Genomic DNA, 12,328 nt, shown 5'->3' on the forward strand with positions numbered 1-12,328 from the left:
CTTCATTGCAGTGTAAATGTAAGCCTACTTGTGACAATGAAGATTACTTTATTACTTTAAGACCTGTTTGTAATCACTCTGATAATTGCTTTAACTCCTATTCTGAGTTTCCTTCGACAATTTTTAATCATGGGATTTAATCATGCTTTCAAAAAGTGTAGGTGTACTAGATTTCCATCACCAACCAATTTATTGATGTCTTGAAAGAATTTCTGAAGATTAGTGAAACACAACGGACATGATTTAACTAAATGGCAACATAGTCTCATAGTGAATGCGTTTAGCCGCATGTTTCCCGGCGCTCCAGCGCCAAGAAACACAACTCTATCAAATGTCATTTAGGTTAAACATGGGGCTGCAGGATGGATCATGTGGCTGAACATAGCTTCATTTTCTGTACTGCGGAGCTCCCGCTCGCCTCAACTCCACAGTGTAGCGAGCGATCGAGATGCCATTTTTAAGCCCCCTCTGAGCCCCCGATCCCCTCCTCCAAGCTCCAACTCACTACGAGGGGGGCCTCACACCCCCTGCTAGCACCCGCACAGGGAACCACTGCCTGATTGCTGTCGTATGAAAAATGCCAGCTTGGCACCTCATGTGCCTACTGATATCATGGCGTGCCACTTGGACATCTTGGCAGTGCCAGACTGGCACCCAGGTGGCACTACCAGGGTGCCAGGCTGCCTCAGTGACAGCAGCAGTGCCAGGGCACCACTCTGTCCAAAGGGCATGCACCTGGGGGCCTCCGATCCCATGGAAGACCCCCACTAGTGTCATTCCGTTTGGTCACTGTTTGTGGAGACCAGTATTGAACAGCGCTCATCCAAGATGAAGGGGATTGATCCCAATGCCTTAGGTGCCTCGGGAAACTGCATATTAAAGTGAGACTAGCTGTCTCGCTCTAATATGCAGATTTGCCAAAAGGTGACGTGCCCACAATGGACGGTATTCAGATTGTCACGTCTCTCTCGGAAGATTGCTTTAAATCTTGTGAGCCGTTGCAAGCCGGGTAGATCCCGGGAGCAGGGTATCCCGGCTTCTATTGGCCATGTTGCACCGAGGCGCGCTGCTTTTCAGATGCAACGTGGCCATTCGATTGCGCCCAACATGTTACAAAATCTGCAATGACAATGGTGCATGGTGGTCATTTTTCAAAGTCAGGATTACATTTGCTACACTAAAATTACTTAGTTATATTTATGGAACTTCCTAAAACGCATTGCCCTGAATTTAATCTATTTTTCTCTCATTTTCTTAAATATTCTAGTGTATATGCACTATGCTTGGGAACCTTTAGTTTCTTCTAATTGCTTTCATTGCACAAGTGGTTTGCTGATGCTTACTTGTATTGTAAATAGATTTCTGTGCTAAAGTAATTGATTATGTGGAGACTGACGTGAACATTTCATTTCAACATTTTTGGCATTTCTCAATCTATAAATTACTATCACGCATACTCTTACCTCCTTATTTCTTTTGTTTCCTGCTATGTATGTAATTTAAAGAAAATAACTTGGAATGCTCTTGCTGCTGTCTGTGATGTGGCTTTCAATTGTCCTCTTACCATTGCCGGTCAAAGTTTAGCTAGCCTTAATTAGCCTCAATCTCAAGAAGGTGTGACCTAATGATAATTGTTATGATTATGAAAAAAGTTTACTGGGTAGACATAGAGACAATGCTTCCACTTGTGGCATGGTCAAAACTCAGGACTGTAAATAATAGTGACAAGCAAATCCAATCAGGAATTCAGGAGAAACTTCTTTACCCAGTGAGTGGTTAGAATGTGAAACTTGTTAAAATGCAGTTGTTGCGTTGAATAGCAAGATGTCCCAACTACTGTACTCAAAATGACACCAAACATGCCGAATGCCTTCTTCACCATCCTGTCCACCTGTGACTCCATTTTCAAGGATCTATGAGCCTGTACTCCTAGATCTCTTTGTTCTATAACTCTCCCCAACACCCTCCCATTAACTGAGTAGGTCCTGCCCCAATTCGATCCACCAAAATACATCACTTCACATTTATCCAAATTAAACTCCATCTGCCATTTATCGGCCCACTGGCCCAATTGATCAAGATCCCGTTGCAATCCTAGATAATTTTCTTCATTGTTCACTCTGCCACCAATCTTGGTGTCATCTGCAACCTTACTAACCATGCCTCCTATATTCTCATCCAAATCATTAATATAAATAACAATTAACAGTGGACCCAGCACTGATTCCTGAGGCACACCGCTGGTGACAGGCCTCCAGTTTGAAAAACAACCCTCTACCTCTTTGACTTCTGCCTTCAAGCCAATTTTGTATCCAGTTGGCTACCTCGCCCTGGATCATGTGAGATTTAACCTTATTCAACAACCTACCATGCGGTACCTTGTCAAAGGCCTTGCTAAAGTCCATACAGATAATGTTGACTGCACTGCCCTCACCTACCTTCTTGGTTACCCCTTTAAAAAGCTCAATCAAATTCATGAGACATGATTTTCCACCCATAATGCCATGCTGACTGTCCCTAATCAGTCCTTGCCCCTCTAAATGCCTGTAGATCCTGTCTCTCAGAATACCTTCTAACAACTTACCCACCACAGACGTTAGGCTCACCGGTCTGCAATTCCCAGACTTTTCCCTGCAGCCCTTCTTAAACAAGGGTACAACATTTGCTACCTTCCAATCTTCAGGAACCTCACCTGTGGCTGTCGACAATTCAAATATCTCTACTAGGTGACCTGCAATTTACTCCCCAGCCTCCCACAACGCCTGGGATACATTTAATCAGGTCCCGGGGATTTATCTACCTGAAATGAAATGAATGAAATCGTTTATTGTCACAAATAGGCTTCAAATGAAGTTACTGTGAAAATGATGCGCCTTGAGCACCTCCTTCTCTGTGAAAAGTGAAAGTGATAATCGCTTATTGTCACGAGTAGGCTTCAGTTAAGTTACTGTGAAAAGTCCCTAGTCGCCACATTCCGGCACCTGTCTGAGGAGGCTGGTAGGGAATCGAACCGTGCTGCTGGCCTGCTTGGTCTGCTTTAAAAGCCAGCGGTAAACCAGCCCCTAGTGAGCGAAACCAGCCCCTAGGTACATGCCTCAAGACAACTCTTTTTATTTCCTCCATTTTATTGCTTAATTGTTTGAGCGGTAGATTATCTAGAACTCCAGTCGAATTTATGAATTAGCAGATAAAAATCCAAATAAATTTTATTAACCGGACAATGTGCATTCAATACTTTACCTTCCTTTTCAAAGTTTCCAATTGACTTCAAATCTGAAGATCTTTAGTATCTAAAGCTATGCCTGTATATGAAACAATACAGAAGTGTATTTGTTCTCGGACATTACTGTGCTGTTTATGCAATATGAAAAATCACAATGAGGATCAAGTTAAATAATTTATCATTTTGACTGTGAAGAGCCACAACTCTTATTTGTGAAGCAAGAAATGTGGACCTGGACTCATGGGCTAGATCATTACGCTCCCCTTGGCGGGTTCTGAGGTGGTTTGGGTGGGGGGTGGTGAGAGAGGACGTTAGCTTGAAATTGCATGGATCGGATTCCCTCTCGGGTTCCATTCCACCCTATCCTGGTAGCGATTTTACACTGAGATGGACAGGGCCTCAGGTGGTAGGCACAGTTAAGGCGCTTAAGTAGCCGCTTGATGAAAGTGAGTCTTTTCCCATCGAGCCTCAATTTCTGAGCCGGTGGGCAAATGACAGGTCAAGGGGGAAATGGAAAAATAAAGTAAGTCCGATCTCTGGTGAGGGGAGGGGCGCTCCTTCTGACTGGTGCCAATGGCCTCCCTCCTCCTCCCTATCCACTGAGCCAGGTTGTCCCCAGGCATTCCCGACCCCCGCCACTTACCTGCCCCCCGGATCCCAGGGGCTCCGTGTTGGGGAGCTCCCTTTAGTACCTCTTCCAGCCACTGCAGTGCTGTGCCTGGAGGGGACTGGGGAACTGGCGGCCACTCTGAATCGCCAGCAGCTCTCCAAGGCGGCGCTTCCTCCCAAGTGAGATGTGGATGTCCAGCCCAACGCCGATCCATTGGAGTGTAATATGGCAGCTGGACTGCAGGAGCTGGCGGGGACGTGTTCCCCGCCGAATCTGGATCCTCCGCTCTCCTGAAAATTCAGGCCAGGCTTTGCCACATGCTAAAATTTTAATTTTAGTCTTGACACAATGAGAGGTGCCCAACAGATGACAGGTGCTTCCCTTCAGGAGGAAAGGAAAACTGGAAAGCAAATAATTATTTTTCTACTTCCAAACATGTTGCCCAAAGCACTGGCCAGAGAGCTAGCTGGGTAACCACAGGCTACCTGAGGCACCAGAGCTTAAAGATGAAATAGTTAGAAATATATTGGAAGGAAAGCATTTGCATATCAATAATAAACAAAGAGAACTAATTTAAAAATATTTCAGCTTTAAACTTTAATTTTTGAGTTATTTTAAGAAAAATCCATGGAAGAAGGGGAGGACAATATATTTGTAAAATCTATAGGTAACTAAGCTCTGTACATTGAAAAATAGAACTTTGGCAGTCTTTTAAAACTGATGGTTTAATAAAAACATTGATTTAATAATAATATTTATTAGTGTCACAAGTAAGCTTACATGAACACTGCAATGAAGTTACTGTGAAAAGCCTCCAGTCGCCACATTCCGCCGCCTGTTTGGGTACACTGAGGGAGAATTCAGAATGTCCAATTCACCTAAGAAGCACGTCTTTCAGGACTTGTGGAAGGAAACCAGAGCACCCGGTGGAAAACAACGCAGACACGGGGAGAATGTGCAGACTCCGCACCGCCAGTGACTCAAGCCAGGAATCGAACCTGGGACCATGGCGCTGTGCAGCACCAGTACTAACCACTGTGCTACCATGCCGGCCATGATTTTTCCATAATAGTACCGAAACCAAACATCCATAGAATCTTTGTTTGGACTGAAATAGCTGCAAGTGTATTAAAATACGTAGTTAATTTGATTAGTCTGATACATAGAGATCAACAATGAGTTATCAGCAAGCATAATAACATCTCTGAGTATAGCGTCATGGAGAGCAGTTAGATTGGTGATAGAATTATGCTTTGCCACCGAGAAGTGGCAAATGCTAAATTTTTAATATTGCTAGATTGGAAATTAAAGTAAATCTTCAAACAATATTTTTGAAAATGATTTTTATGTACATCCCACTAATAGGATTTGTTAACATTCAACAAATGATATGCCTCTGACATGTGAGATTGATCAGCAAATTATTTATCAGCAACCCTCCCCTGTTTAAAAATCAATGACAAGGGGGTCACGTGACGTGAGCGCGGGGGCGATCACATTTTCCTGTGCTCTGGCTCTGCTCATCTTGTGATCCTTTATTTTATCCTGGTGTACATTTCATATTTTTGAGATGTCCCTGGAGGATCCTGAGTGGTGTTTTACGAAGCCAAGCAAGATAAATCGTAAAAATCCTCATCAGATTGCATTGGCATTGTTGCAGCTGAGCGGGCTCTCACTTCAGTGGTACAGTGTGCATCCAGATGATGGCCACCATTGAAAATGTTCTGGATGAGGATCGTGGCTCTGCGGTGCAGGTCACTAAAACTCACTTTGAAGATTTGCGAGGTATCCTTAGGAGAGCAGTGGAGGTGCATGTGATAGTTCTTGCATTCGAAAGAGCACTTTCCCTGGTAAGGGCCCACCTTTGAACCATCGAGATCTTGCAGTGTGGCGTGTCACCTCACCCGGACGGGTTTGGGAGGTAGAGGCTGGGCAAGGTGGTTCTGTGAACTTGGTCCCTGGCGAGAATTGGGTGGCGAGTTCCTGATTGATTGAAAATTTGCCGCTGGTAGCCCCCCACCCCCGTTCACCGATCCTATATTATCCCTGCTCGTAAGGGGATGGAGGTGGCCAAGTGGGTGGAGTCTTCCCCCCTCCCCAACTGGAGCCTAAGCTGTGGGTTCCCTGGGTGTCAGAGTGATGGCATAGTGGAAGTGATGGTGCTTCGTCCTTTGGAGTCGTTTAGAGATCCTGAGCAATGTTCGCTGATCCTGTCTTAGCTTTTGCCTTCTCGACAATATGGATGGTTTTATTATCCTGCAGTTCTTCTATAATCCTGGACATTACTCTCTTGTGATTATGTCATTGATTATAAATAGTTGCCTTTTCTCCTGCAAGGGCATGCGAGATATAAGCACAAGGACAAGCTAGCAGAAAAAGTATTTGTTTTACTAAGTGTTGGTTTTGAAAGCATTATGATAAAACCTTTAACACAGACATTGCACCTTTACCTTGATATATTTTGATAGTTGCACCTCTAACTCTGGGACTAGTACACAATTTTAACTCTTAGTTCTTTGGTACAGGGTCAAAGCAGAGAACAATTGACCTGATTGAGGACTTTAAATATAATTACTTTGAAAATGAAACAATATTTCATTTTGTGAGACGGGGCAAACTTTATTAAAAAGGATGTGGGGCAACCCTCTATTGAATTTAGATTTGTATCTTTTTACAGCCTTTTGGGACTCCAGGAAGTACAGTATAATAAGACTTCCTGTATTGAATCTATTGTGAGCTGCAGGCATTCATTGTTTCATATTTACCCACTGTAACTCTCACAGAACCCAGATATTAAAACTTGTTGGTATTGTTTCCATTTATGTTGCTGTAATTGTAAAACTAATTTAAAAATATACTACCCATGATAAATTGATTTTTCTGGAGCTGGGAAACTGTCCTTATGACCTTACTTAAGGGTACACATTAGATTCATTCTGATTACCTTAAGACAGGATCTTGTTCCCTCCCCAATGGTAAATTTAGTGCGGTGGATATTTAATCAGGCAGGAGGGTGACTGGTGGGGACTCTGCTGCCTTTCCATTTCAACCCTGATTAATTCCGTGGCGGGAAGGCCACCCACATGGCTTCCCGCCCCACCCTCAGTTGAGGCCTGAAGTGGGTAGTTAATGCCTACTTAAGGGCCTTTACCTGTTGGCGCCGGTATTAACCCAGCAGCGGGTAGGGGTCTTGCTCATGACAATCAATTCGGTATGGGGTTTGTTGCCAGCTCCAAGGAGGAGGGGTCCCTCATTCAGAGGCACTCTTGCCTGACCAAGAGACCTGACATTGGGAAGTGAGGAGCAGGTGGGCCCACTGAGAGCCATCCCAGCCCTCACTGCTGACCTCTCTTCTCCAAACCAACCATCGTTCACCTCTGGCCTGGGATCCACAGATAACCCTAGGCCTCTGTGGTGGTTGTCGTATTGCTAGCAGTTACTTCTAGCTGGAGGCGCTGCCATTCAACGGAGCTGCTGGCGACATCAGCTCTTGGGACAGCATGACTTCTGCCTCCAAGCTACTTGGTTTTGAGGGAAGGCTTGCTCCTGGCTTGTTAAGTGCCTGAGTGGCACATGATGCAATGAATGTTCCCTAAAAGAGGCAAAACGGGGCTCTCCCCAGCTCTCTAACTGGTGGTCGAGAGCCCCGCCGTCTCCACAAGATTCTGCCCCTCGATTTTGTTTCATTAACTTGAAATCCAATGTGGAAAATAAAAATCTTTTCTATTTTTCAGGCTCATCTGACCTCCTCGCTCCTATACTTAGCCTAAGAGCTAAGCAACATGTCATCAGCCTAAACCAGACACTACAGGTGACATGCAGGTAATTTTACAGTAATATGTATACATACAAAACATTTTAATGAGCATGATTTCTCATTAGGCTATCCAACTACTGAATGAAAGTGTTAAGTAAGAAATCAGATTGTGATGTATGATGAACTAATATGCTATTGATATGAGATGTGAAAAATAATTCCTTTATGTAATATATATAACAAGCTCAATGCTCTATCAACATGTTCTTTAAATATTTAACTGAAGTAATCTATACTCCATGCAGGTGAATTTCCTCACTATTTTCTCTGCAGCAGTGATGTATAAATGTCATATTTTGTGATGGAGGCATTTCAATGGCAATTATTTCTACCATTTCCTTGCTTTTAAGAGGCTACCCATGAGCTTTCTTGTATTTTTGAGCCTCCTTGTGATCCGGCCATCAAGTCACAGAGCTATTTGCATGCGGTATAGTGAATCCAGCAATATAGTAGCTGCAAGTTTCCTGGGTTTACATTGCTATTGTCCTCTGACAACATCGTCAGCATCTGTCCATCTTTGAAGATGATGAACATGTAACAATTATTTCAAATGGGGTGTCCTCATCTCATGGTGCAAATTTGTTGGTGGCTAGAACTGAAGCCTTGAGAGACAGTTTCTGCCACAAATGTCCACATGAAGCTTCCAAGTGTTATTGTTGGTTGTTGTTTTCTGCATTGGTGCCTGTTGCCAAGTTTCTGTAGCCATTGGTCATTGTGGTGGTGCACACCAACCCATAAGAGGTGTTGCTATTTTCCTCTGTCATCATCCGTTAGTGATTCCCAGTTGTAATAATCATGTTTAGGGCCTTCAGGTTTGCTTGTAAGCATCCTTGAAGCAGAGATTTGGCTGTTTCACTGATTGCCTGGCTCTGGCTACCTCCCACACAAAGTTCTTGGGTGTGTGACTGTCTTCCATCCTGTGGATGTGCCCAAACCAATGAAACCGCCTCTGTTTGATGAGTGCAAACAAAGTTGGGAGCTGTGGCCTTGAATGGACCGTCACATTTGAGATTTTGCCCTGCCAACTATGGGGCATCTCACTCCTTAGAGTCATGGGGAAGGAATTTTCTAGGGTCATACTTAAAATACTCCATCTTGTTGTAGACTTAGTGTGATTGCTTATTACTCTCAAGTCCTTTTCTAAATTTCCTTGTTCTATTGTTGATGGGATTTAGTGGCACGTTAGACATGGGTACAAATCCTATAATGACCGCTAAATCTTGTGAGAACCAAAAATGGGATTTGCGCTGGTGAGATTTCGGAACATGATCTTCCCAGGCTCTCCTCGATGACATGATCAGGAGGACGCAAACCTGATTTGCATGAATTTGAACGCATTATAATATAATTAGCATGGTTAATGCCACATCTTTCAGTTCAATCCAATCCAATCCAATCCATCTTCAGCCCGCCTTAAATCTTCACACCCACCAGCTGTGATGGGAACCAGGTGCCATGACCCAGAGGGAGGTGAGCACCACTATCGCCATGTAGCACACAGGAGTCCAAAGGGCCAGAGCCCACTGCTCAGCTCTCGCGGGGGGAGGGCAGGGGGGGTCGCAGCTGGTGTGGGTGCTCTTGAAGTCTGCTGCCTGTGTTGTTTAAAAGACCTTAGAGACTGAGTTAGTCTGAGGTGTGTGGCATGGAGGTATGGGATGGCTGCGGGGCACATGTGGTGGGAGGTTGGAGTGTGATGAGACCCTGAAAGAGAGGGCAACATGGTGCCCAGCCTGGTGAGGGGGAGAGTCTCAGGTGTTGTGGCAATGAGATAACTGAATGATGCCACCTGAGTAAGAAGGGTACCTATGAACTTTGCCTATCCCTGAAGCAGAGAGCAATTGTGCTTGCTCCCTCTCTCTCTGGTGAAGAGTTCCTCACTTTTCTCTCCTACTCCTCCCTTGCAAACTCCATGATTCTCTCCTCAGATGGAGTCAGGATCCTCAGCTCCGGCATCGCGCCACCCTTTTTCTCTTGCTCACATTAGTTGTGGGCGAGCTTCTCCTGCAGGAGCATAATTGGGGATAATGTGAGCTGGATGCCTGGCAGGTCAGATGTTGATGGTGCCTGGTATGTGTGGGCACTGCGCCTAAGCATGGAGGGATTCTGATGAGAAGTGCCAGGAGGATTTGAGGATGCTGGTGCGAGGTCGAGCGCTGGGACCCCGCAATGTGGCGGCATGTGGGACTGAGGTGAGATTACAGGGGGTGACAGAAGGTTGGAGTGCAGAGAGAAGCCAAGGAGCACTTACCCTGGCTGATCGGAGTAGGTTGTTCATCCTTTTTCTGCATTGCACACCCCTCCTCTTGGGCAGGCTGCTGGCACTGACCAGTGCTTCCAACATCTCCCAGCTGGGATTCATCACCTTACTAGTGGGCCTCCTGCCAGCCCAAGGGTATATTGCTGATAGGGTGGAGGCCTTGGCTTAAGTAGGGTGCTCTTTCCAAGGGTCGGTGCAGACTCGATGGACCGAATGGCCTCCTTCTGCACTGTAAATTTTATTTCATTTTGAGATGCTAGGAGACATGGAGATCAGGGGTGTGATTTAGCACCCAAAGAACAGAATTTGTTTTGGGTGCGTATATCAGGGTGTTTCTCAGCCCCTGCAGCGCCACTATCTAACTGGACTGTTTTTTATTTGGCCTCAATGGACAACACCCCTCCGAGGCCGCACTTGCCTCACTTCCTGCACTGACGAGCTCAGCTTGCCAGCGCAGGAAGAGATTGAGGTGCTATTTTTAAATGCTGAAGTGCCAGGGTATCACCCTGCCCAGAACCCGACCACCCTGTCCTTCGATGGCCTGAGAGACTCCCCAGGTGCCATTACGCCTGGTCCAAATGAGCCCAATGGCTTACTTAAATATGTAAATCTGTATCTCGCCCTCGTTACATCGTTCCGAGTGTTGCAAATCGCACAAGAGGCCACTGAGTTGCCAATCTCGTGAGGCCTTTTGCGAGATTTAATGGCTTCATTGCATCACCGAGTCAGGCGTGACGAGACCATTCGATGAAGAGGTTTTTGTCGAGCAAACATCTAAATCATTGAATTACAAGGCTGCTCATTTCTTAATTGATAAAATATTGGTTTGCATTACAAACAATTTTTAAGTAAAGAAAAATGGTTGCAAATATAAGGAGTTCAAATTCTTCCTAGTTATGTTTCCTTAAGGGCTTATTACATATGCACAAGTAAAAGATAACTCAAATTAGAATTACTGGAAATACGCAACATATCCAATTTTAATCGGGGGAGAAAGGCCAGCAGGGCATCAATCACGTTCAGGAAATACGTGTTGCGGTCGGTGGAGGACGGGGCCCTTTGAAATCCGTGCTGAGGCGCTCAAAGGGACGGGAAGCCTTTACCAGATGCGCTTTCTCTGGCCTGTCGAAGTGCGGCTTGCACTCGGCGCAGATTTGGCAGTTCCTGGTGGCGGTCCTGACCTCCTCGATGGAGTAGGGCAGGTTGCGGGTCTTGATGAAATGGAAGAATCGAGTGACCCCCGGGTGGCAGAGGTCCTCGTGGAGGGTGCGGAGTCGGTCCACTTGTGCGTTGGCACATGTGTCGTAGGATAGGGCATCAGGAGGCTCGTTTAGTCTCCCGGGACGATACAAGATCTCATAGTTGTAGGTGGAGAGCTCGATCCTCCACTGTAAGATTTTATCGTTCTTTATCTTGCCCCACTGTTCATTATTGAACATGAAAGCAACCGACTTTTGGTCAGTGAGGAGAGTGAATCTCCTGCCGGCCAGGTAATGCTTCCAGTGCCGCACAGTTTCTACTATGGCCTGGGCCTCCTTTTCAACGGAGGAATGGCGGATTTCTGAAGCATGGAGGGTACGTGAGAAGAAGGCCACGGGTCTGCCCGCTTGGTTGAGGGTGGCCACCAGAGCTACGTCGGACGCGTCGCTCTCGACTTGGAAGGGGAGGGACTCGTTGATAGCGCGCATCGTGGCTTTTGCGATGTCTGCTTTGATGCGGCTGAAGGCCTGGCGGGCCTCTGCTGACAGGGGAAAAACCATGGATTGAATTAGTGGGTGGGCCTTTTCCACATAGTTGGGAACCCACTGGGCATAATATGAGAAAAATCCCAGGCAGCGTTTCAGGGCCTTGGAGCAGTGGGGGAGGGGAAACTACATCAGGGGACGCATGCGTTCGGGGTCGGGGCCTATCACTCCGTTACGCACTACGTAGCCGAGGATGGCTAGACGGTCGGTGCTGAACACGCATTTGTCCTTGTTGTAGGTTAGATTAAGGATTTTTGCGGTATGGAAGAATTTTCGGAGGTTGTTGTTGTGGCCCTGCTGGTTGTGGCCGCAGATGGTGACGTTATCAAGGTACGGAAACGTGGCCCGCAAACCGTACCGGTCAATCATTCGGTCCATCTCCCGTTGGAAGAACGAGACTCCATTTGTGACACCGAAGGGAACCCTTAGGAAGTGGTAGAGCCGCCCATCTGCTTCGAATGCAGTGTATTTGTGGTCGCTAGGGCGGATGGGGAGTTGGTGGTAGGCGGACTTGAGATCCATCGTGGAAAAGACCTTGTATTGTGCAATCTGATTGACTAAGTCAGATATGCGGGGGAGAGGGTACGCAATGAGCTGCGTATACCTGTTGATGGTCTGACTATAATCAATGACCATTCTGTGCTTCTTCCCGGTCTTTACAACCACTACTTGAGCT

The 12,328-nt window shown here is 46.0% G+C and overlaps 1 protein-coding gene across 2 annotated transcripts in view; it reads left to right on the forward strand.

Annotated features, from left to right (window-relative positions):
- flt1 (fms related receptor tyrosine kinase 1) overlaps positions 1 to 12,328 on the forward strand; it is a 269,771-nt gene that overhangs the window by 30,028 nt on the left and 227,415 nt on the right. For both annotated transcript variants that reach the window (XM_038817857.1, XM_038817858.1), the window contains exon 2: positions 7,568 to 7,655. In XM_038817857.1, the coding sequence (XP_038673785.1) occupies positions 7,568 to 7,655 (88 nt within the window). The remainder of the gene's footprint in view (positions 1 to 7,567; positions 7,656 to 12,328) is intronic.

This window comes from Scyliorhinus canicula, chromosome 14 (assembly GCF_902713615.1).
Source record: "Scyliorhinus canicula chromosome 14, sScyCan1.1, whole genome shotgun sequence".
Lineage (NCBI taxonomy): Eukaryota > Metazoa > Chordata > Chondrichthyes > Carcharhiniformes > Scyliorhinidae > Scyliorhinus > Scyliorhinus canicula.